The 26,430-nt window shown below is 41.8% G+C and overlaps 1 protein-coding gene across 2 annotated transcripts in view; it reads right to left on the bottom strand.

The window, feature by feature from the left end:
- Nucleotides 1-1,644: 1,644 nt before the first annotated feature.
- Nucleotides 1,645-26,430, bottom strand: part of ano6 (anoctamin 6) — a 181,953-nt gene continuing 157,167 nt past the window's right edge. For both annotated transcript variants that reach the window (XM_086009390.1, XM_086009388.1), the window contains 5 exons: nt 25,328-25,455; nt 22,826-23,031; nt 12,111-12,322; nt 9,680-9,785; nt 1,645-7,487 (listed from right to left, as the gene is read on the bottom strand). In XM_086009390.1, coding sequence (XP_085865516.1) covers nt 7,278-7,487; nt 9,680-9,785; nt 12,111-12,322; nt 22,826-23,031; nt 25,328-25,455 — 862 coding nt within the window. In that variant the 3' untranslated portion in view covers nt 1,645-7,277. The remainder of the gene's footprint in view (nt 7,488-9,679; nt 9,786-12,110; nt 12,323-22,825; nt 23,032-25,327; nt 25,456-26,430) is intronic.

Below are 26,430 nucleotides of genomic sequence, written 5' to 3'. Positions count from 1 at the left end.
GACCAACTGCTAATCTGACATCCAGTTTTGGATTAGCCACAATTTTCTCCAGTTAAACCTTGGGAAGACCAAAGCCTTATCTTCTGCCCCGTCAAAAACTTCATACCCTGTCTACCCATTCTATTCCCCTCATTGGCCACTGTTTCAGGCTGAACCAGACTGTTTGCAACTTTGGCGACCTGTTCCATCCCAAGTTGAGTTTCCAACCCCTTATACTCTCCATCACAAAAACCACCTAATACCACCTCTGTAACATTACCCACCTCTGCCCCTACCTCAGGCTATCTGCTATTGAAACCCTCATCCATTTGTTTGTCACCTCTAGACTCAACTAATTCAATGATCTCCTGCCCAGCCTCCCATCCTGTAATTTATATAAACAACAGCTCATCCAAAACCGGCTTCCCTTATCCTAACCCACATCAAGTCCCATTCACCCATCGCCCCCCAGTCTTCACTGACATACATTCGCCCCCCAAGACCAAGTTAAAATGCTCATCCTGGTGTTCAAATACCTTCATGGTCTCACCCCTCCTTATCTCCACCTTCCTCAGCCCTACAACACTTCAGGCCAAACACTTCATTGCCCTTACTCTGGACTCTTGTGCATCACCCCCATTGCTGCATCGTTGATGGTCATGCATTCAGCGGCCTAGGCCCCACACATTGGAATTCCCTGTCTAAACACCTTTGCCGCTGAAGGGAGGATCCTCCTTGAAGACCCTCCTTAAACCCCACCTTTTTGACTAAGCTTTTGATCATCTCTCCTGATATCACCTCTTTGGCTGGGTGTCTAGTTTGTGATTAATCCTCTGAAGTGCCATGAGACATTCTTCTACTTTAAAGACACTACATGAATGCAAGTTGTAATTTGTTGCTGTCAATCTAAACCAATTCAACAGGCAGATAGTTTAACATTTCTTCTGCTGTACAGCACCTCTGAAAATGTAATAGTCATCAGTAGTGCACTGGATTGGCAGTCGAGGCTATGTGCTCAAGTCCTGGATTGAAGGGAGTTAGTTCCTTAAGGCTTTTACACTATTAGTGGGAAACAGGCAATTTTCTTTGTGTCAGCCTTATTCAAAGGGAAAGGTGGCTCCTGAGAGATCAGTTACCATCTTAAGAAGGATGCAGAAATGAGGAAGTCCCTCAGCCTTTTAGCATGCCTACTGTACAGGACCTGCTCACTATTTCCATCTCCCTTCTGCCTCAATGACATACACATATATTGTATTACTGAAAGATTAAATCATGAATCTGTCTATTGCAGAAAGTTCTGTAGGAACTGGCACTCCATTGTATTAAACAAAATTCATATATAACTAAAAAGCAATAAAAAAAACCAAATAATTCCACAAATTTTGACTGGTTCTATTTCAGGAAATAGTGCCAAGCAACTCCAAGCCACAGGTTGGAAAAAGGAATGAAATTCATTATTTTTGTTCTGAAACATGGGAAATACTTCAAATGACAAAATAAAGATCAATACAGTTTTGCTCAAGGCCTCCCCCCCCCCCCCCCCCCAATAAAACAAATCTTATCTTGACAAATACAATTAACCTATCAGCATATTCACCGTCACAATACAACTGAGGTAAAGTTTTCTTTTAACACAGCAAGCGCTTTCAAGAAAAAGACAAAATGAAAAATGAATATTTTTTATTCCAAATTATTGGTGCTCTTTGGTAAAGACTGACGTGTGTTCAATAATTACATTTACGACAGAACAAAATAAAAGTATCTATATGTTGGCTTCATTACAAGATTTTAAAGAAAAAGTAGTTATGAAAACCTGTTATTAAACATTCCTGACACAAAATATCATGCATCAGCCATGTATTTGTTCATCCACATATAGAACTAACCTTTTCAACTAACAGTTAGGGTTAAACAAACTATACCCACCTGACAATGTTATAGGTATGAATATCTGCTATTTTGCTTAAACAATAAATGCAACCTTTTGGGAGTTAAATGGATACAATCAACATTTTAGCAAAAATGAAAAAAAATTAATAAACTTCAAATGTTAACTTTATCCTAACCAGAGCTTAAAGCAAAGCAATATATTAGGGTAGAATTGTTTATCAATTGAATGGATTCTCTTCCCAGTAACACTATAAACACAAAAAGTTTCTCTTCCATTCACTGCTTTGTATGGTGAGGAGGGCTTAGCTGTGCAGAATAAGCTAGTTTATGTTTTTCAAATAAGCAATTTCTTCCCATCTTAGAATTTATGCACCTGAAGTGCCTTGTAGGTTAGGCACTTCAGGTGCATATCCAAGTACTTTTTAAATGCAATGAGGGTCTCTGCCTATACAAGAGCATTTGGGACTTGTGTGAACAGGACAAGCAACTGTGTATCTCCTTAACCAATCAGATTGATGAGCAACACAGAGTCTGAACCAGGAAGTGTCAGTTCAAATATTGAATTAAATGTCAAATCAGGTACAGAAAGTGAAAGAGGTGGAAAGAAAGATTGGATCAAGAGAGAGACAAAAGAGAAAGTAAAAAAAAACTTTTTATAATCATTTCCAGCAATAATTCAAATCTGAAGGAATGAGACGCTACACTTTTAGGAGTTAAATTTCAGTGCCAGAGGTGCTGTTTGGCAGCAATTAAGACTTATCACGCCGTTTAAAGGTACTGACACTGGAATGGACAAGCCGTACCTTTTTCTGGCAAGTTTAGTGCGTATAAGTACAGTAACTTCTCACTGTTCCATGCATTTGAAGTAAGTCTCTTGGCAAGACACCGCTATCATGCAGCTTCTGGAGGAGCAGGGCATCTCAGACAGAAACTTCCTGATTTATGCATTTATCTGCGAATGTGCAGTCGCTGGAAGTTGCTATCCGATTTACAGGTTAATAATGGTGAGCGCTGATAGCCTCACTGTTATTTTTACCACAAAATCCGGCCCAATAATTATGCCTTTTCATACTGCTAAATTGGCACTTAACAGTACAATTGACAAAAATGTCTCTAATCCAGCTGTGAAGTATACAATAATTGCACTTAAAGGATCTGCAAAAATGCAGAAAATGCTGATTTACCTACATGTTCCAGTGTTCACAAGGGAAGTCCCACATCTAAAAGAGATTACCAGATAAAATAAACGTTCCTCAGGTATTGCATTCGTCAATAACAGAAAACCCTATGGACTCAGGTATGAACATTTACTTAAAACTTCAAAATTTACAGCAGTAAATGTCATGAATTTACTCTTAAATGATTAATGGCAATTGGGATCCTTAAACTGATACAAAAGAGGTGATCTCAGGATTAGATAACAACAGTAAGATTGTAATTTACAGGGCAATCAGATACTAATTTTTCAAATTAAATTGGATTGAAGCAAACTTTGGATTGTTTATGACTTTGTAAGAATCAAAAATTGTACTTCATAGTAGATTAGAGAAAGTTTATCCTACGGTTCACACATTTATAATGGAAAGCATACATCTGAGAAACCAATGGTAGACAAAACTTTTCCATTGTGCTCTACCTGCCTAATTGTTATTTTGCAAAATACTGCTCCCCCAGTCCATATGATAGTACAACAATAAGATCTGACAATTTAAAGATTCATTTCAATGGGAAGAAAATTCTTCAAATTTTAAAATAGCATGTAGAAGTTTGAAAATGTCAATTAGAATGTTGTTGCCGTCCAACAGACAATCTCAATGTGTCAATAATGGCAAATATATTTATGCCACCACATTTTTAATGATACATGCTTCACTTCTATATCAATTTGTCTTAATTAACAGTTATTTACTTAATGTTACAGGTACAAAGTTAATCAAAAATGAATGTGTTATTACCAGTTCTATGGAAAATACTTTTAGTTGGAGAGAACAATTGTTTACAAATGTTACTTCATTTAAAAATAAGAAGTTATAAAAGGTGCAAAAGGCATGCTGTGCATATTTATTAGTACTTTTTTGACATTCATATAAAAAGAATCTGTTGAAATTATTGAATGATGTTTTCCTTTCTGATAAGTATTTCAAATAGAACAATTTCTCGATTTGTTTTTTTTTGTATAAAGTTGTGATTGCACCTTATTACACATATTAACCATGTGTGGAAAGAGATGGACTGAACTGCACAACCTCCTTAGTGAAGGACAGTGGCCACCAAGTGACCAAGGACATGTAGCCTCTAACACAATGGATTTTTTGTGCAGCTAGTGAGAAGCTCCCATTATCTTGAATGGCATCCAACCCTGTGACATGAGGCGTGCGCACTTTTTTGGAGTTACTTTTCATTGTTTTAGATGAAATCTCCATCATGTTCTGACAGATACCAATTATACATCACAGGACACTGAAACTGTGACAGCAGACAGCTGCTCTTTTGTACCCCAAAACAGCTGCATGTCAAAAGGCAGTTCCTGTGTTATATACAGTGGATTTGAGATATTTATTGATCATCATTGCTGGTTTTACAGCCGTTATTAATCTTCCATTGAAAAACTTGAAACAAGTGTTATACAGTTAGTGAAATATATCCAACACCATTGGTGGTATATTATTGCAAAACTCCCCAAAATTCTCTTTTGGGGGAAAAAGTACTGGGGGTGAATTTCCATGGAGGTTCTCCAGTTCATCCAGCTTAATTTCAGCAGATGAGCTGTGGAAACCCTGGAAAAACAGCATAGTTCATCCAGGGTTTCCGTGGATTTTCTGCCAAAGTTATGACAGACAAGCGGGAGAACCGCTGCAAAAATCCATCCCCACTGTTTTATTCAGTTCTTTGATTTGTTTTTTTTTAAAAAGGTATTTAATCTAAAAGAAATTTTACGGTCGGTTTAACACTTAAAAATGTTCCCCTTCTTTATGTAACTAACTCACAGATGTGAATGTGAGGTAATAATACCTCATTTTTTTGTTTGTATCCCCCTCTGCCCAATTTTGATAAAAGTTTCGCATGATTGGCCTTTAAAAAGTTAACAGCTCTTAATGGGCAACTTTTACTCTGCTATTCACAAACATAGTTTTACATTAGTAGCAGGACTTGGAATAGCAGTAAAAAAAAACAAAAAAAGGTACTACTTTCATTCGATTTTGCTTTTTCATTAAGCTTTACACATAAAGGACAATATGGCCTTTAATTCAGTTCCACATTATTAAAACAGTTGCAAATTAATGTCAGGGCAGGCAGATATTGAAATCTCCAACTGCATTGGAGTGTCAAGACCAGCAGACAGAACTGGAAAGGTTATTGATCCCCGCCGGGAGTTGTTTTCTACTTTGAAAAGCTGGCAGGACAAATTACATATATTTTTTTTTATGGTGGTTAGAGAGCGAGAGTACTTTAGATTGAAAGTATTTCCCTCTGGAGTATTGTTCTGCTTTAGTATCATTCTAACAACACTAGCATGATCAGCACTGGTTGGTGAATGGTTTAACCCCTTCACACCCAAATAGATTAGAAACACTAGCGTTTATTTTCTGACTGGAGAGTCTCGAACTAGGGGTCATAGTCTCAGGATAAGGGGTCGGCCATTTAGGACGGAGATGAGGAACAATTTCTTCACTCGGAGGGTTGTGACTCTTTGGAATTCTCCACCGCAGAGGGCTGTGACTGCTCAGTCGTTGAGTATATTGAAGACCGAGATTTTTGAACACTAGGAATCAAGGGGTATGGGGATAGGGCGGGAAAGTGGAGTTGAGGTAGATCAGCCATGGTATTATTGAATGGTGGAGCAGGCTCGAAGGGCCATACAGCCTACTCCTATTACTTATGTTCTTGTGACTGGGCATAAACTCGACTGGAAGTTGCAGGAAAAGCACCCACTTGATCGTTAGTGCACTGACAGCCTTGTTACCATATTGAGTTCTTAGTGTTAGTTGGGAGCGTCCCCATTGCAGAGCAGGAAAGCAGATGTTGCTACCAGATTTATAGGTGTGCAGTAGCTTAAAGGGACAACCATTGTGGTTCCTGGCTTTTCAAGACAGCAAGCTTCTTTGGTGGTTCACAATGTCTGGAAGGTAGTTTCAGGTGAGACGTTATGAATTCTGCTATAGAAGTGAGGCACAGAAGGGCAGTTTCTTCCAGATGAAGCACTGTGGGACCCCAGGCAAACTGCACAACTAGAATGGCAGGAGGTAGCTATCAGTATAAGTGCCATGAGCATCATATTGTGTACTGGATTCAATGCCCGAAGCAGTTTAAAGACCATACCAGCTTGGTCAAGGTAGGAGAACCTACTCTTACTATCCATTAATTCAGTGTACTAAACACCTACAATTATCCTTCACCCCTCACACAGTACTTTCAGTGCTGGCCATGAATGCCACTATACTACAGGGTACATTAAGCATCACTAGTCTTCGCTCCTTCACTAATGAAATCAGCCCAAGCAAATCCTCCCATGTAAGGTAGCTGAAGGATACAGGGGCATATACCAACTGTGGGCTGCACACTGAAAATGATCAGAAAATTCAGGCTACTATTTATTTGAAAAGAAAGACTTGCATTTATATAGCGCCTTTCACGATATCATGATGTCCCAAAGCACTTTACAGTGAAGTACTTTTGAAGTGTAGACACTGTTGTAATGTAGGAAATGCAGCACAGCAAGCTCCCACAAACAGCAATGTGATAATGACCAGATACTGTAATCTGTTTTTTTGTTATGTTGATTTAGGGATAAATATTGGCCAGGACACTGAATATAACTCTTCTTTGTAATAGTGCCATGGGATCTTTTATGTCCACCTGAGAGAGCAGGCTAGGCCTTGGTTTAATGTCTCATCCGAAAGACGGCACCTCTGACAGTGCAGCACTTCCTCAGCACTGCACTGGAGTGTCAGCCTAGACATTTGTGCTCATGTCTCTGGAGTGGGACTTGAACCCACAACCTTCTGACTCAGAGGCGAGAGTGCTACCATTGAGCCACAGCTGACACCTAAATTTGTTCACAGCCTTCTTGTTAATACAATGATTTTTTTCCTTTAATTCTAAAAAGGGTCCAAAATTCCATATTTCACGATATTTGAAGTGTCCGATTTGTCAAGCCTCTGCGGACAGAACAGCAAATGACCATTTGTATGGACTGCTGAAACATCTTGAGCAACATCACTGTATAAAAGTGACTCGACAACATGCAATGGGACAAATGACATACAAACTATAAGACAGTTCATTTACAGGTTTATATACAATACATCTAGAAATATTGGTCTTGGAAACCAAACAGAATAGCATTTAAAGAAACTCCTTTTTAAAAAAATGTAAAATTAAAAATAACATGTTTGTGCCACAGGTGTTTATATAGCCATGCCTTTGGATTCCGGGTCTACTGGACCTTTTACTAGTTTTTTGGAGGCATCCATCATTTTGCTGCGCCAGTCTGTAAGAGGAGTTTCATGCAGAAGCTTCTGTGTTAGATACCGCTCCCGCTTAATTTGTTCTTTAATCTTTTCTGGCACATCAGGAATCCAGTAGGACACAAGGAAATTCACCCCAAACACAACGTGCTGAAAAATAGTAAAAACAAATCTATTAAAAATTCGGTGTCCGTTTCTCTGTAAGAATGTAATACTGAAAATTGCCTGCAGCATTGGTGATTGGTACATGATAATCTTGTGATCATGTAGTAACCATGGACCCCTCACATTCCAACAATTAATTCCATGTAAAATGCAAGGTAGGTGTTTTCATTTTTTTTAACCTGTACTTCCTAGTATATTTGTTTTACTCTACTTCCCTATTTAAAAAAAAAAAAAAATTATTTACTCTACTTTTACCTTTTGCTTTCTACTTTTTAAATATATATATTTTTTTATTAGTGTTTTCACTTCCAACATTTTTCCTCCCAAGCTGCCAGGCCCTGATCCACTCAGGCTCTATGTTCCATCCAACCCAAACGTCCCCTCCACTTTGAGCATGGCCATGGAATGAAGTCCCAGCCCACATAACCGCTGCTCTCCCAGGCCAAACCCGCTTTCCCTAACCAAAGAGAGAAAGGAAGAAAAAGTGCAGACAGATAAATTCAAAAGTATACGAGAGCCATACACAAAAAAAGACAACAAAAAGAGAAGGGAAAGGAGACAGAGGGAAGAAAAGTGTTAGAGAGTGTGAGAACGACTCGGAGATATACTCAGAGATGACAAGAGAAAGTGGAATAGATTTTCCAATTAGGCCTACCATCAGTCAATAGTTGGAGGGCACACAATTAGCATCCCTGTAAACATTAATGTGGTGCCCTCACTTGATTTGGCACAGTGTGGGCAAACTCCCAGCCTATAATTGGGCTGGGGTTGTGAGCTCTCAAAGAGCTTACAAGGAGTGACCGGTTCCATTCTGTGTCTCCTTCTTCCCTTTGCTCTCAATCTCTCTTCCCCCTTATATATCTCTTCTGCTTTCTTTTGCTCTCTTCCCTCTGTCCTTTCTCACATTCTTGCGCTTCCCTTTTTTTTCACCTTTATTTTCTTGCCCTATCCTTGTCTACTTTTGTATTTCTTTTTTCTGATTTACTCTCTCTCCTTCACTTATCTCTTTCCTCCTGCTGCTCTCTCGCTCTCCAGTTTGAATGCCCTGTTTTTCTCTCCTGTTTAGTTTTTCTTACCTGTCTCACTCTTGGTTAGCCTTGTTTGGGGAGAGAGCTGCCACTGAAGCAACCGAAGAGCCGATGACCACAGGCACTCTGAGAAAATGGAAAAATGGACATTGCCACTACAGCAAGATGGGGAATGTGGGAGAGACTGGAGGCTGGCAAACTCCAAATCTACACATGTACAGAATAGCTCCCACAGAGCAAGGTGGCATGCTTTAGAAATAGAGCCGTTCCGGAGTCACTTTGCCCTATGGTTCTTATTCATCACCACTGCTATCTGTCTTCCCAGTGGCTAAAATTACAAATTACTTGCCATTCAGGCACTTAAACAATTGGATCTCAAGTTTTCAAATTTGAACATTAAATTGGCAAACTCGGAAAAAATTGCAAATTTGCGTCAGGATACCTACCTTTGGTGTAATTCTCTCTCTTATAAGAAAAGTAATTATAGTTGTGTGTATAAAAGTGTGTCTCAAATGTATTTCAACAAAAAGCATACATATTTTGTTCACATAATACAACCCATTAAGTTGGCGAGTTTCTAAAGAAGACATACATAGTTAAACAGCACTCCAGGTTGGAGAGATCAGGGCAGTTAATTGACTGGTCCTGATTGTACAGATTTCCTAGCATGGGGCGCTAAGAAAAGCTAGCTGATCCCATTCATGCAGCTTCCCACACAATGTCTGTTCAAACCTCTGTGCCAAGAGAAGCTTATGTTGCTATATTCAAATGATATTTAATTTTTCAATGCACATTTGATCAATATTACAATGACAAGCCCCACTACTCACTTGAGGCAGCAGGTAATGCCAAAAAATGATATTTTACAAGTGAGGGTCAAAAATTATAATTCAAATGTAAAATATTTATTGGTCAACAAAGCATTCCAGAACTCATTCAAAGACACAGACATGATGCTACCAAGAGCTGCTTGCCCTTAGAGTACAAAGAATTTTTTTTTCATGACGGGCATATCCAAGTATTCCTTCCTAAATGTGAAAGGCACTTACCTGTGACACTGGTCATTCCACTTACTGACATGGGGGCAATATCATTGATCAAACTACAAATATTACACTTACAAAAATAACCCAAAAAAGTACTCCTCACCTCCATAACAATAATAAAGGCTAGCTTGGCAGCCATTACATGCCAGAAGTAAAGGCTATGGTGATACTGCAGAGGATGATCAGGAGGATATCGGAGGTCACGGTACCTAACACAAAATGAAAACCACTGCGTCATTCTAAGTGCACATCATCAAAAGGTTATTCAGGCAACATCTTTGCATATGAGACACGCATACTATCAGGAGAGGGCTAGTGATAAAAAGGTGATTAGAACCACGGAAATAAATACCCCGATCAAATTGTTTTGGGAAACAAAATGAAAATCAAATTTCTTCCTGTTTAATTTGGGTCTGTGCTTTAATAAGTTCTTTTCGTTTGTATCTGCTGAAACTTACATTATCAGTTTATAGTTTCCCAAGCTATATGCCGAAGAGTATGAACACAGTGATACTTTGATAACACTGTAATTAATGTAAAACAGTTTTGAACTAAATGTCAAAATTAGACATTTTGTGACTTTATTTACTTGACATTAACAGTAATATGAGGCTGTGTTCATCCTATGGAGCAAATTTTATGAATTAACACTCCAGAAGCAGAGCTTTGCATAACAGGAATGTATACTGGGAATTCTGATGTGAAGGTCAGCACAATCCTCATGATCTTTCGCCCATAATGGATGTTATATCGTGTTGGTCAAACTGACTGAATTCCAGCTATGTGCTTTTGTAGAATGAACATCTTTTCCAGGATGTTAATTCATAAAATGTACCCCTATATCCTGAACACAAGTTGTCTGGATGAAAGAGAGGTCATTCAGCCCATCGCACTGAAATTTTATTCGTGATCTGAATGCTCAGCCATTTTAATTAGTGTAACAACACCAACATATATTTATATAGCACCTTTAACATAGTAAAACATCCCAAGGCGCTTCACAGGAGTATTAAGGCAAAAAATTTGACACCGAGCCACATAAGGATAAATTAGGGAAGGTGATCAAAAGCTTGGTCAAAAAGGTAGGTTTTTAAGGAGCATCTTAAGGGAGGAAAGAGAAGCGGAGAGGTTTAGGCAGGGAATTCCAGAGCTTAGGGCCCAGGCAACTGAAGGCACGGCCATCAATGGTTGAGCGATTATAATCAGGGATGCTCAAGAGGGCAGAATTAGAGGAGCGCAGATATCTCGGGGAGGTGGGGGGGGTTTGTGAGGCTAGAGGAGATTACAGAGATAGGGAGGGGCGAGGCCATGGAGGGATTTGAAAACAAGGATGAGAATTTTGAAATCGAGGCGCTGCTTAACCTAAAGTGGAATGTGGGAGGTCAGCCAGGAGTGCGTTGGAATAGTCAAGTCTAGAGGTAACAAGGGCATGGATGAGGGTTTCAGCAACAGTTAAATGTTTAATTGACTGAGTAAGCTACTGACAGTCACTATTCAAGCTCCTACATGAAGAATGGCTACTTCATGCTGGCACGAGTTGCAATTATTGGGAGGAGGAGGAGCAAGGAGAGACAATTGGAGGTGATAATAAAAGAAAAGCACCATTCATGACTGCTATTTTGTTACAAAGGCTGTGATTTCTGCACATCAATTACATTGATTTTTTTTTTTTTGAATTGAAAGTCACAATAGATTAATTTTGAATTTTTTTTGGAGGGCGGCCGGCTGGGTGTCTGACACACATGGAAACCTAATACAAGGACCAGGAAATACCTTGGAGCTGCTCCCACTGTAGAAACTCCACTTATGTGTGTATGCAATTATGGTTTGTTAGATCGATCATGAAAGTGCATTTACAACATTGGTTGTGGGCCAGCAGGAGCAGGAGTGTTTCCTCCAGGCCCAACAAGCTTACCGAGAAATAGCCCCCTCCCTCCCAGCTCCATGATCTCGCCCCCGTCATCCCTGACCCCCCATCTCTCCGACCCCCTCAGATCTCTCCTCGAACCCGCCCAATTACCCCTGATCCCCACCCCCAACCACGCTGTACCCACCTGCCGTGCCCCCCGATCTCAATCCCCAACTATTACAAAACTTACCTGATCCTGGGCTGCGGCCTTTTCTAGAGCCTTCCCTGCCAGATAGGCAGCCAAGCTGGTCAATCCAGCTGGCTTCCAGGCAGGGAATCGGTTTAAAAAAATAAAACACGACCCTTCCGGATATCCCGACAATAACTCCCCAGTGAATATTGGGGCCTAAATTTCCACCATCAGATGTTTCATGTTGGAGCCACCTCAACCCTAAAACGATCACTTGTATCGTCCTCCTCCTTAAATTTTACTGGTTAAGGAGATAGACAATTGGACCATAGACGTCGCCAGGCCATTGTCAATTCGCATTTCAAGCAATTTGCGGTGGAAAAGTAATACGACCTGAAGGTTGGGGAAAATAGTCCAATTTACGGCGCTCACCATGAGATGCAGTGCTCCAGCAATTTCTGGGCCATTATTATTTATAGTAACAGAAGCGCTAACCTGCAGGTGGTATCGGTTTCAGGGTTAAACCAGGGAGGGAATGCAATGGGCCTGCTGAGATTACTGAAGTCAGTGACTCTGAAAACAGAGAGAGTACTATTGATGTAACCACGCATGGTTGGGCTGCTATACTCTCCGTAAGGTTGCACTGATAGTGTCCAGTAGTAAACAAGCCTGGGAATCATATCAGATGTAAATGCAATGATCAATGCCTATAAACAAAAAGAAAAAGGCAAGTGTCATTTTAAAAGATCAACTAGAAAACAAAACAGCGTACAAAACATAAAAATAGTTTAGCTATCTTTCTCTTTCTATAAAATTTGGTTTACTCATTAAATATATAAAATTTGGTTTACTCATATTAAATATATATAAGTGGATGCCTCAGAGGGAGTCACAAGTCTGAAATATAATCTCTAGCTTCAAATGCATATAGAAAGCAAAATTTAAAGTTATCCTCCGATTTTGTGTAGCATATTTAACAGTGTATGACTTTCCCCACAATTTTCTTCCCTTTTCTCATGAAAGTGCAGAAGTATGTTGAGGTTCCAAAGACAACAGCAGCCCATCAGAATCTTGTCCAAGTGACTATTATTCACATCTGAGGCTGGCCAGTGAATATCAGCAGGTTATTTGAACCAAGGACGACATCACAAAAGAGCCCAATACTGTCCTCTTCCGAAATTCACATGCACCCTTTCTAGAAAATGTCACTGGATTGCGATCAGGAATGGGAATAGTTGTTGATTTTTCCTATGCAAGTCTGGAAGGAAGAGGCCAACTGTATGACTTCCTCTTTTGCCCTGAGTTTTGCTTATATCTGCTCATACCTGCTATTGTAGTTGGGACTTTGGTCATCATCATGAACCTGCATTTATATAGTGCCTTCAATATAGAAAAATGTCCCAAGGTGCTTTGCAGAGGCACGAAGAAAAATAGGTTGTACATTGGTCAATACTACGCAATGCAGTTGGTGTATTTATGCAATGCGTCATTAGAAATCAATGGGCTGGATTTTGCGGAATAATGGTGAGGCTAACACGGCTCACTGTTATTTATGTGGAAATCTATAATTAGGGGGACAGATAGCATCCTTTGTAAGCAAGATCGGGAGTCCCACCAGGTATGTTACCTATCTGATGCCAGGGTAAGGGACATCTAGAACTGGCTTGAAAAGATATTGGAGAGGGAGGGGGAGGATCCAGTCGTTGTGGTCCATGTTGGGACCAACAACATAGGGAAGAGTAGGCAAGAGGTCCTGTTTGGGGAGTACCAGGAACTAGGAGCTAAATTAAAGTACAGGACCACGTTCAAATTGACGTAGAGATAAGCTGATTAAGAAAGTAAACACATGGCTGAAGGAGTGGTGTGGGAAAGAGGGGTTCCATTTCATGGAGCACTGGCAACAGTATTGGGACAGTTGGAACTGTATCATTGGGACGGGCTCCACCTGAACCGATCTGGGACCAGGGTCCTAACGGAAAGGATAAATAGGGCGGTCACAAGGACTTTAAACTAGTAAATGGGGGGGGGGGGGAGGCTCAGGGGGAAATTACAATACAAATAGTACAAACAGTAGTTCAAAAACAAACGAAAGAGAAGAGAGTAGAGTAGCAGTCAGAAATTGTACTTTAGGTACTACAGGCAAAGGGAGAACTAAAAGATGTAAAGCAATTAAATCAGGAGAAAGAAATAAGAAACGTGAATAAAGCATCAGAGCTGAAGGACAGACTAGGGTGTGTGGCTCAAATAAGCATTCTTTATACAAACACACTGAGTATAAGGAATAAATTGAATGAACTGCAGGTGCAAATTCAAATTGGAGGGTATGACATGGTAGCCATTACTGAGACATGGTTGCAGGACAGTCAGGACTGGGAACTAAATATACCAGGTTACAAGGTCTATAGGACAAATAGGGAAAATGGCAGAGGGGGAGGAGTAGCCTTAGTGATTAGGGATGAAATCACTTCAATGATAAGAGAGGATTTAAAGAGAGGTAAGCAGCCAGTGGAGACCTTATGGGTTGAATTAAGAAATAGGAAAGGATCTAAGACTGTAGTGGGAGTTGTGTATAGGCCCCCTGGTAGCAGCTCTGAAGTGCTAGATTGTATAAATGCAGAGATTAGACAAGCGAGTAGTAAAGGCAGAATGGTTTTAATGGGGGATTTTAACTTTCATATAGATTGGGAAAAGCAGACTAGCACCTGTCAGAAAGGTAGTGAATTTCTTTAATGTGTCCAGGATAGTTTTCTACAACAATATGTCCTAGAGGCAACAAGGGGGCAAGCCATATTTGATTTAATAATGGGTAATGAGCCAGATTTAGTTAACAGCCTAACTGTGCATGAACATTTATCCATTAGCGATCATAACATGATCGAGTTCAAAGTAGCATTTGAAAGGGAGAAACACGAAACAGCTACTAAGGTTCTAGATTTAGGTAAGGCTTCAACGGGATGAGGCAGAGACTGCCCAAAGTAAACTGGGCAAATTGGTTAATGGGTAAAATGACAGAAGATAAGTGGGAGGCGTTTAAAAGAATTTAACGTGATACAGAACCAGTTTATACCCCTGATGGGCAAGAGCCAAAATAAAAGCCATAGACAACTAAAGAGGTAAGGGACAGCATAAAACTAAAGGAAAGGGCATACAAAAATAAAAAAATAGCACAGATCCTGACAAATGGGAAAGGTACAAAGAACAGCAAAGGGTCACAAAACAGATAGTAAGAGCTACAAAAAGGGAGTATGAAAAGAAACTTGCAAGAGTTATCAAAATCACCACGAAGAATTTTTATAGTTACATTAATTAAGAATAAGAGGGTGGTCAGGAGCAATGTTGGCCCCTTAAAAACTGAAAGTGATATTGTCAATGACAATGGGGAAATGGCGGACATGTTGAATAATTACTTGCATCAGTATTTACAGTAGAGGAAGAGGATAGCATGCTGGAAATCCCAAAGAAACTAATACTGAATCAGGGACAGGGACTCAATAAAATAAGTGTAGGTAAAATAACAGTAATAAAGAAAATAATGGCACTAAAGAGTGACAAATCCCTAGGGCCAGATGGTTTCCATCCCAGGGTTTTAAAGGAAATTGGTGAGCACATTGCAGATGCCCTAACTATAATCTTAAGTTCTCTCGATTCAGGAACCGTTCCTTTAGATTGGAAAATTGCGTGTGTCACTCTGCTTTTTAAGAATGGCGAGAAAGGGAAACCAGGGAATTATAGACCAGTTAGCTTAACATCTGTTGTGGGCTGTAATTAAGGATAGGGTGATTGAACACCTCAAAAATTTTCAGTTGATCAGAGAGAGCCAGCATGGATTTGAGAAAGGTAGGTCATGCCTGACAAACCAGATTCAATTTTTTGAAGAGGTGACGTAAGTAGTGGACAGGGGAATGTCTATGGACGTTATTTATATTGACTTCCAGGAGACATTTAATAAAGTCCCGGGGTTGAGGGCAAATTATTGACCTGGTTAGGAAATTGGACGAGCGGCAAGAGACAGGCAGTAGGGATAATGGGTCGGTACTCAAATTGGCAGGATGTGACTAGTGGTGTCCCGCTGGGATCTGTGTTGGGGCCTCAACTATTCACAGTATTTATTAACGACTTAGATGGTGGCATAGAAAGTCGTATATCCAAATTTGCCGATGACACAAAGTTATGCTGCAGCTATACAAAACCCTGGTTAGACCACACCTGGAGTACTGTGAGCAGTTCTGGGCACCACACCTTAGGAAGGATATATTGGCCTTGGAGGGAGTGCAAAGTAGATTTACCAAAATGATACCCAGACTTCCCTCTGTGTGCTGCAGCTGCGAATGTTTGAAGTGCTGGGGGGGGAGGGGGGGGTGCTGTTAGCAGCTCATCAGTACCTGACGTACGGATGGAGTGCGATGCGGTGTTGCCCAGTGCAGTTCCCGGCATTTGTCGAACGGCGAGTTCCCTTATCGAGCATCCATAGTGGCAGAGAAACCGCTCTATCCCTGGGATTGAGCCATGCAAGCATTCAATACCAGCGACAGAGCAGGTTCTCAGCCGCTGTGAATGCTGGGTAATAATCTCACAATCCCACAGAAGCCATTTCTTTCACCTGCTAGTGCCTTGGGCTAACCTGCGTGTGTTAAATCCGTGAATCTTAAGGTATGGTGTTCTTCAATAAATAGACGGAGACTGCAGATTAACAATCAACAGGTATTTACTGGATGAGGGTAGTCTAAAGACTAAAGTACAGATCCCTACACAGGGTTTATATACAGGTGTGGTCAATGCCGGTACTACAGTATACAGGAGCTGTAAAAGTAGTTCTCCTCTTAAAGGTACATACACTACAATTCCTCCCCTTTTAGATTAACAGTACCATAACGTTCATTTAACAGTTAACACTTTTAACATGCACATTATCTGAAATAGTCCATTTATAAATTCAGTCTTTGGGGCGGCTTCCTGATCCTTTCTGGATAGCGCCTTTCCTGAGTGTCTTGCTCTTGGTGTGGAGGCGATTCTGGCCCCCTGTCGTCGGTTAGTTCATCAGCTTCCGATGCTACGGTTTCTGGGGTAGATGCTACCGGTATGTCGGGTTCATCACCAGGTACGCGAGACATGGGGCTGAATCGTTCCTGTGCCGCTAGGATCTGGTCGACATGGCGTCTCACAATGTTCTCCCCAACATCCACTGTGTACATTAGTGGCCCCTGCCGTGTGCATATCGTTCCGGGTTGCCATTTCTCTGTTCTGTAGTCGCGGGCCAAGACTGGTTGTCCTACATTGAAGCTCCTTGTCGGCTTCTCATTGATGTGCTGGAATTGCTTATCCTCAACATTTCTTTGCGCATTTGGTCTGAGCAAATCCAGACGAGATCTCAACCTTCGGTTAAAGAACATCATGGCCGGGGTCTGGTTGGTAACTGCATGTGTCGCATTTCTGTAGGCTAACAGGAAATTGTCCACCTTATGCTGCAGTGGAATGTCATCATCGCACATGGCCCTTACTGCCTTTTTAAAGGTTTGTACGAACCTCTCAGCCAATCCATTTGTGGCTGGATGATACGGGGCGGATGTGTAATGCCTTACCCCATTCCTTCTCATAAATTTCCAACACTCTTCGGACACAAACTGTGGTCCGTTATCAGAGCAAATCTGCTCTGGCAAGCCGTTCCTGGCAAATACGGTCCGTAGGACTGCAATCGTTTTCTCCGTAGTGGTGGAGGACATTTTTATCACCTCAGGCCATTTCGAATGCGCATCCACTGCTAAGAACATTGAGTCCATGAATGGACCAGCAAAATCAATATGCACCCGTTGCCATGGAGAGGAGGGCCACTCCCATGGGTGTAAAGGGGCATGTGGTGGTGCATTTTGGACCTTCTGGTATCCTGAGCAGCTCTTTGTTAGGTCCTCGATTTGTTGATCGATCCCCGGCCACCACACATAAGCCCTAGCAAGGCTTTTCATTTTCACCCCTCCCAGATGGCCTTCGTGAAGCTCATTGAGCACTCTCTCCCTTAACTTGGGTAGAATTACCACTCGGGATCCACACATCACTGTCCCCTGGCATACTGACAGCTGTTCTCTTCTGGATGAGAATGCTGGCAACAGTGAGTCGCCATGTGTTGGCCATCCCTTCACCGTCAAATCATATACCCGAGATAGTGTCGGATCATTTCGGGTCTCCTCTATATCCGCGTTAGTTACTGGCAAGCGTTCAATTATGGTTGAATAAAATATTTCGACAGGGTCCACTGCTGGTACTTCCTCCGCAGTAGGCAGTGGCAGGCGTGATAGCCCATCAGCGTTTCCATGCTGTTTCGTGCCCTTATACTCTATTTCATATTGGTTCACCCCTAGAAAAAGGGACCATCTTTGTAGCCGTTGCGCAGTCATCACCGGAACGCCCTTCTTTGGATTAAAGATGGAGACAATTGGTTGGTGGTCAGTCAGCAAGGTGAACTTCTGCCCGTGCAGATAGTGGTTGAACTTTTTCACTCCCCATACTAGGCTGAGGGCCTCCCTGTCAATCTGGGCGTAGTTGCGCTCGGCTGAGGTTAGTGACTGAGACACAAAGGCTACTGGCCTCTCCGAGCCGTCCGGGAATTTGTGTGACAGCACCGCTCCAATACCATAGGGTGATGCACCACACGCCAACCGAATTGGTAGTGCTGGGTTGAAATGGGCCAACACCTCTTTTGATGTGATCAATTCTTTGCACTTCTGGAAAGCTCGTTTACATTCGTCATTCCACTTCCATGGTACCCCCGTTTGCAGTAGGGTGTTCAGTGGGTGTAATACTGTAGACAAATTTGGTAAGAACTTATGGTAGTAGTTCACCAGCCCGAGGAACGACCTCAGTTGTGACACATTTTCCGGTGCTGGAGCCTTGACTACTGCCTCAATCTTTTCAGGGGACTTATGTAACCCCTTTTCATCAATAACGTGGCCACAATACGAGATCCGCTTCTGGAAAAACTCGCATTTGTGGCGATTAGCTCGTAGCCCATATTCCTTCAATCTAGTGAGCACCTGCTCCAGGTTGGCGAGGTGATCAATGTCATTTTCGCCCGTGACTAGGATGTCGTCCAAATAACACTGGGTCCCTGGAATCCCTTGCAGGACTTGATCCATTGCCCTTTGCCAAATAGCCGGAGCTGATGCTACCCCGAACACCAGCTGGTTGTATTGGTAGAGACCTTTGTGAGTGTTGATCATGAGGTATTGTTTCGAGGCTTCTTCTACCTCCATTTGCAGGTATGCCTGGGCCAGATCAATCTTAGTGAAGCGTTTTCCTCCAGATAGCGAGGCGAAAATATCTTCAATCCGCGGAAGCGGATATTGTACCGTGTGAAGGACTGGGTTCACTGTCACCTTAAAGTCCCCACAGATGCAAACCTTCTTTGGTTCCCCAGGCGTATTACTCAACGACCTCTTCATTACAGGAACGATGGGTGTAGCCCACTCGCTCCAGTCCACTTTGGACAGTACTCCTGAACGTTCCAAACCTTCCAGCTCTGCTTCGACGGCTGGGCGGATCGCATAAGGTACCAGTCTGTCCTTAAAAAACTTTGTGCTTGCATTTTCCTCTATTTTAATCGTCGCTGTTGTGCCTTTTAGTGTTCCGAGTCTCTCCTGGAACACTTCTTGTGCGTCAGTTAGCATTTTTGACAGTCGTCCAGGTGTGACGTCGTCATCCTTTTTGGCCTCTACCGTCAGTGCCTGTATGGAATGCCAATCCAACTGTATCTTCCGGATCCATTCACGTCCTAGTAGTGGTGGTCCTCCATCTGGCAATACATATCGGTCCATTTTTGGTGTTTCCTGGCCGTTGTATATCACGTTCACCCTTATTTTTCCTTTGGGGTAAACTTTTTGCCTCGTGTACGTCTTCAAGACAATCTCTATCTCTCAAGGGTATATGTGAGAATAGCCACTTGTAGTCCCTTCGGTTTATGACTGTTAGGGCTGATCCTGTGTCCAATTCCATTTTCACTTGGACTCCATCTATCTTGAGTGTGACCCAGATAGTTTGGTGATCCTTCATTTTGATTACATTATGTAGTTTCAGACAACCCAGCTCCTTGCTTCCGGAGTCTATCACTTTTCTGTTCGTCTGAACTACTCTCCGTCACCTTATGTATCTTTTTGTACTTCTCCTGTGGAGATTTCTTGCTGCTGGTTTTCTTCCCCGACCTGCAGACTCTTGCTATGTGTCCTGCTTTTCCACACTGTCTGCACACTTGGTCCTTGAACCAACAATCCTTCTGGTCATGTGTTGTTCTGCCGCAGCGATAACACTTCCCTGCTCCATATGACATTTCATTGGTGCCATATTTTTGCGGTCTCCGTTGTATCTCTGCAGCGCCCCGTGCGGCTGCTTCGTGTGATACTGCCATGCTGAAAGCCTTGTCTAGCGTAAGATCCTTTTCTGATAGAAGCCGTTTCTGGGTTCCTTCACTTTGAAGCCCACACACAAACTTGTCCCTTAACGTATCTGCTAGTCCCATTCCAAACTGGCAGTGTTTCGATAGCTTGCGCAGTTCCGTTAAATAATCAGCATTACTTTCGTCTTTATGCCGATTCCTTTTGTGAAACTTAAATCTTTCTGCTATCAGCAGCAGTGTGGGGTTTAAGTGGTCCTGTAGGATTTCCACTATGCTTTCGAAATCCTTATCCACTGGCTTCTCTGGGGTTACTAGGTTTCGCAGTAAGCCATATGTTTTTGCACCCATGGAATTCAACAAAACCAGTGCTTTCCTAGCATCTGGCACTTCATTCGCCTTGCAGTACACCTCAATGCGTTCCACATATGTCGCCCAATCTTCGACTTCATTGTCGAACGCTGTGACACTGCCACTCTTCGGCATCCCTGGGTGTGGTTAGACCGGCTAAAATGGCGTCTCCCGCACTCTCCCTTCTTCTCCGCTGGCTCAAAATGGCGTCTCCCGTGCTTTCCTTTCTTCCCGCGCTCGCCCTTCTTCTCCGCTGCGGCTTCAAAAATGGCATCTCCCACGCTCTCCCTTCTTCTCCGCGGCTCAAATGGCGTCTCCCACGCTTCCTTTCTTCCCCCGCGGATGCTGCTCAGCCCTCGAGCCCTGGCTGCGCTCTGCACGTTCTCCTGTGCACCTCTCTCGTTGCTGCCGCTCGGTCCTGAATCCCAGCTGTGCTTTACCCTCTCTCTCTTTTTGTTTTCCGTCGACGCCGCTCGGTCTTCAACCCCCGGCTGCGCCCTGTACGCTTTACCCTCTCTCTTACCCTGTTGACACTGCTCGGCCTTTTCTGTGCCGTCGGTCGGCTCCAGCCGCCGCTGTCCGGTAAGGGTCTGTGCTGTACCTGTTGCCAGCCTGTTGCTGGATCGTCGTGGCTGGAGAACCAAGCCCAGCTCTCAACAGCCTCCCCTGAGATGCTCACTCTCTGCTGGATGACTGGGCAGTTGCTCGTGGTCGACGCCCGTGCTTCTGGCCTCGACTTTCTTCCACTGTCCTCCAGGAGCGAATCCCTGGGAGGAAATGCAGAGTTGCAGGTAGGTTCGAATCGACCTCGTCGCCACTGTTAAACCCGTGAATCTTAAGGTATGGTGTTCTTCAATAAATAGACGGAGACTGCAGATTAACAATCAACAGGTGTTTACTGGATGAGGGTAGTCTAAAGACTAAAGTACAGATCCCTACACAGGGTTTATATACAGGTGTGGTCACTGCCGGTACTACAGTATACAGGAGCTGTAAAAGTAGTTCTCTTAAAAGGTACATACACTACAGCGTGTCCCGTGTTTTAAGCTGTAAATGGACTTGGTGCATTGACGGCTGTCTGTAGTTAGTAATTTATAACTGTCCGTGGTTTCAAGGTGTATCTGTTACAATGCAAGTTATCTTGGACGTCAATAAGAGTCTGTTTTTGCAGGTGTCCGTTTGTACAGGTTTCACTGCATTAACGATGATGCAAACAGTGGTGAGACACTATTTATTCTGATAAATACAAATTTTGCTTTGCTTTAATTTGCTGACTTAAATAAATTTGTATAAATATATATATTTGTAGCCTAAAATATCTTGGAATGTTTTGAATATTATTTTTACAAGAAAATTATAGGCATCTGTACTAAGCATATAAAATACCATCAAATAAAAGCAAAGATGAATCTTCGCCAACGAACATCTATTCAGGGAGCTTTCAGGTATCTACCAACTTTGCTGTATCACTGGCTTTGGTATCTTCCAAGGGAAAAATATCAGACAAGGTCCCAGTCCTGTGCTAACATTCATTGCTACAGAACAGGGATGAATACAGGACCAAGTTCCACTTCGCTCAGTTGCCAATCTGGGTTGTGGTGAGTGACAAGGCGTTGAGTAGAGTCTGATATCTCTCAAAGGTGGAAAATCAGACCGAAGAGTCTCAGTTGGGCGGTATGGGAGTAGGTTGTAAGGCTGCATTCTCGCTTTAGGTGTCAGCCCAGGCAGATGAAGGAAAAGGGAACAAAAAAAACTTGCCATAAAAATAAAGTTCAAAACATGTCAACTGAACTGATCCTTCCTCCAGTTTTTTATTGGGAAAGAGGTCGTCTGTAATTTATTTCTTTAATGTAGCAGACCGACAAGAGAATAGACAAACTATGGCAGCACGGTGGCATAGTGGTTAGCACTGTTGCCTCACAGCGCCAGGGACCCGGGTTCAAATCCGGCCTCGGGTGACTGTCTGTGTGGAGTTTGCACATTCTCCCCGTGTTTGCGTGGGTTTCCTCCGGGTGCTCCGGTTTCCTCCCACAGTCCAAAGATGTGCGGGTTAGGTTGATTGGCCATGATAAAAATTGGCCCTTAGTGTTAGGGGGGTTTAAATACGTGGGGTTACGGGGATAGGGCTTGGGTGGGATGGCTGTCGGTGTAGGGACCGGGTGCTAGGGTTTGGATGATCAGCCATGATCTCGTTGAATGGCGGAGCAGGCTCGAAGGGCCGAATGGCCTACTCCTGCTCCTATCTTCTATGTTTCTATGTTTTTAAACTGAACACTATGAAGAACCACCCCTAGCATACCACTTGGTGCACAATGCAATTTGCCACTTAGCTGTCTTCAAAAAATATTTAAAACGCCTCACGTAACTGTGCATAGCTATACTTTTTGTACATGATAAAACTATTACGCATGAGTGGACCAGATAATCGACTGCAATACATTCCAACTGTTAATTTCTCACGTGATTCAAAGGCTCCACTCACATTTGTGACAGCAGCAAAAATCGCCACTCCGTGTAGGATCGGCAGCCAGGCTCCAATGTCTTGTGCTTTGGCTGGTAGAATCCGTCGAAACTGGGTGGTCATTTTCCAAGCATCTACTCGTACTTCAATGACGTTATTAATCAGTGCTAGCAGAGGTGCCAGAGGGAATGATGCCACAAAAATGGTGGCAAAACCAAACTGTATAACTGCAAAATGAACACAAAAAAAAAGTAAAATGAATTCTTTGTGAATCATTTTATTTGTGCATCATCAGGTTTCCTGCTCCATTAAGTATACAGCTGCTGCCAAGGACCACAAGCAAATGTTCTGGCGGTCTGGACCCCCAACTAACAAGTTCATGGCTCAGGAATCTCTTGTGTTCAAGACTTAATCTTGGTTAGTCTGGGAAGATCTGGGGTTAAACGTGTGAAGGGAGATACCACTGTGCTGTGCAGTGCACGGTTAACCTTGAGACAATTTAGAGAAATAATAAAAGGAGTATTGCTGTAATAAACAGTCCACTGTGCAAGATTTAGCATGGCCAGCAGACTGCCTGTCCACCCTAATCTGTTTAATAATGCTATTTATATACACCATATGTTTGTCTTTACGCAGAAGCTTCTACATGAAGATTGTTCAATTTGACTTCACAAATGGTATATTTGACCAGATTGCCTCATAGTTCACTAACATATCACTTTAGAATCAACTGGCTATTTCAAACAAGAATTTATGGCTTGCAAGACTGCAATTACAGAGAGTGCCCATCTAAGTGAAATTGACAAGCCCACTATTGATCATTAGTTTGGTGTCTGCACACTATCTAAGCATCATGTATTGTATAAATCTCTCATAAGGTCATGTGAGTAATGACAACAGCTCCAACATGTCTCCTCTATTTTGAGGAGATAACATATTCAGGAAAAAATGATGTATATATCAGATTTTATATTAATGCCACCAAAACCCATACACTGACAGTTTTCTGAACTCCTGACTTCCCTGTTATTTTTATGGGTATCAAGCTGTAAAAGCGGAATCCATAACACTTTTCAAAATTATCACCAGCCAGACATTACCAAGAGGATGATTATGAAACTTTGCAATGTTCAGAAACAATTCTACCATAATATACAGAGACTGTAGCATGCACAGTAAGAATGCATCCCCTCAGGCAGTTAAAACTAAATATGTGGTGGGCTCCTGGTGAGACTAATCTTGCTATTTAAAACAAAACAAAAAAACTATAAAAGCACAGAAACAACTTGCTTCTAAGTTAAAATGTGATTCTACAGTTGTTATGTATTTTCTATGTATTTTTTCTGATAAAGTTCTTGTTTTTAAAATAAATTTGCCTAAATTTTCCAAAGTTAAGCAAAAATAAACATTTTGGGTAATTTTAATTTCTTCACTACGAAATCCAAACTAACAACAGCAACAATTTCACCAGGGTATTTCAGCTTGAAAGTTGCACAGTCCCTTCATATGGATATACAAAACAAGTGTACATATTTTATCGCCCCCACCCCTTCACTCTGTCTTAAAGGAGATGTGGTGCAACAACTGTTTGTGAAACAATTTTACATTTAGATCAATGTTGTCATCTGCTGTCAGAAATATGGCACTACAATAATCGTTAAAAACAAGTGAAAGGTGGCCAAGGTGGGAAAGGGAATTGAATTCCTATTTCTTATGTTCATTCCTGGATATACATCATTCTTTTTGTTTATAGTACACTAAATTATAGGGGAGATTATCTGCCTGAATGCTCCTGGCATATGCCATGAACGCACTCAGCCCAGGAGTTTTGGTCCATTAAAGTGAATGGATGAAACATCATGGACTGGGGGGGGGGGGGGGGGGTGCGGTTTCTCAATATGCACTTCTGTTGTGCAATAGGAGTGCAGAAGCAGAAAATCTCCGCATATCATTGAGACCTATGGAACAGACTGTAGGCACTGAATAACTAAACTGGACGTTTGAACGACTGATTGAAATGCACAAGGACATTAACTTTTCTAAGTAACACAAACAATATATGAAGAAGATTCCATCCAAATTTTGAATATAATTGTCTTTACCTATGATTGGACAAAAAAGGAACAATAGATATTTATTTTTTAACCAAACTGCTTTCCCTTGGAGGGATAGGATTCATAGGTAGAGATGTTGACTTGAACAAGTGTGTCCTATGCTTATTAAATCTCATCTCCTACTCACTCCATGCATGGTATAGGATCTCAGGTTCAAATGGTAACAGAGCCTATCTAAACTGTTTGATGTAGGTGAAGCAGCTCTACAGCATTACAGAATAGTTTTACAGTAATTATTCCAAGGAGCAGCAAGTGGGAAAATTAAAATGGCAGTTGTTGTCAGTCATACTCCCCATCCTGGGTGAAGCAGCTTTATAGGCAAAAGGGCAAATATAATGGAAGAGGCATTCCATTTGATGTCAGTCAGATGAAAAGCTTTCCAGTAAATATTACACATATAAAAACATACCCATTTCCAGGTATTCGTAAAACAAGCCCAACTTTGGTATGGATTGCAGCCGATAGTCTTGCTCCCATCGGGGGAGTACATTTTCTGAACTTTTGGTGCAACAGCGACCAATAAGATTCTTTAACCACCTGTACAAAGGACAATAGACAGTTGGTAAATCGTGACAAGGTTTTACATCTAGGTGAATGGAAATCTAGAGCTACTGAATGTGTGCAGACAGCCTCAACATAAGGAACAGTCAGCATAGATTTAGAAACACCTGCTCATTCCCAAGAAAGCTACTGAAATACTTTGAAGAGATAACTAAATTGATCGATGAGGACAATTCAGTGGATACCACCTGCTTGGAGTTTCAGAAAGCACTCGATAAAGCTTTATTTTTGGAGATGCTGCTTTACTTGAGATGGATAAACCAAATCCCTGTCTTCCCGTTCAGATGGATGTAAAAGATCTCACGGCATTATTCAAAGAAAAGCAGAGATATCTCCCAGAGTCCTGGCCAACATTCATCCCTCAACCAATACCACCAATCATTTATCTCATTGCTGTTTGTGGGACCTTGCTGTGTGCAAATTTCTTGGTGCAACTGCAAACAAAAGTGATTACACTTCAAAAATAATGTATTGTTCGTGAAGTGCTGAGGACATGAAAGGCTCTATATAAATGCAAGTTCTTTCTTTCAAGAATACTAAGGTTCATGCAATCAATGGCAAATTAGCTAATTAAATTACAAACTTCAAACTTAGAAAATAGGATGCAAAAAAGCTCGAGAGAGAGAGAGAGAGGAGTGATTGGTTGAGATATGCAGTTATCTGTTCCAGGTCCTCTACTGTTCACACTATACATAATAGGTATGGAGGGGTATTTGTAATGTTATAATGTGGCCAGGAAATGACTGGTAGCATCTTAAAATAAAACTGGACCAATTAAGCGGATGAGTCAAGAAATGGCAGAATGACCTAAATGCAGATATGTGGAAGATTATGTAAGGTCATGTACATTGACACACTTGAAACAAGAAATATAAGGTCCAAACTCAAACTCATCTAGAATTCTGGCCTCCTGCATTCTCTCCTCCACAAAGTCAGGCTTATCCATCATCC

The sequence above is a fragment of the Somniosus microcephalus genome, chromosome 16 (genome assembly GCF_052327205.1).
Source record: "Somniosus microcephalus isolate GS21.2 chromosome 16, FLI_Smic_1.0, whole genome shotgun sequence".
Lineage (NCBI taxonomy): Eukaryota > Metazoa > Chordata > Chondrichthyes > Squaliformes > Somniosidae > Somniosus > Somniosus microcephalus.
The sequence above is the reverse complement of the archived record's forward strand: the minus strand, read 5'-3'. Positions and strand labels throughout refer to the sequence as shown.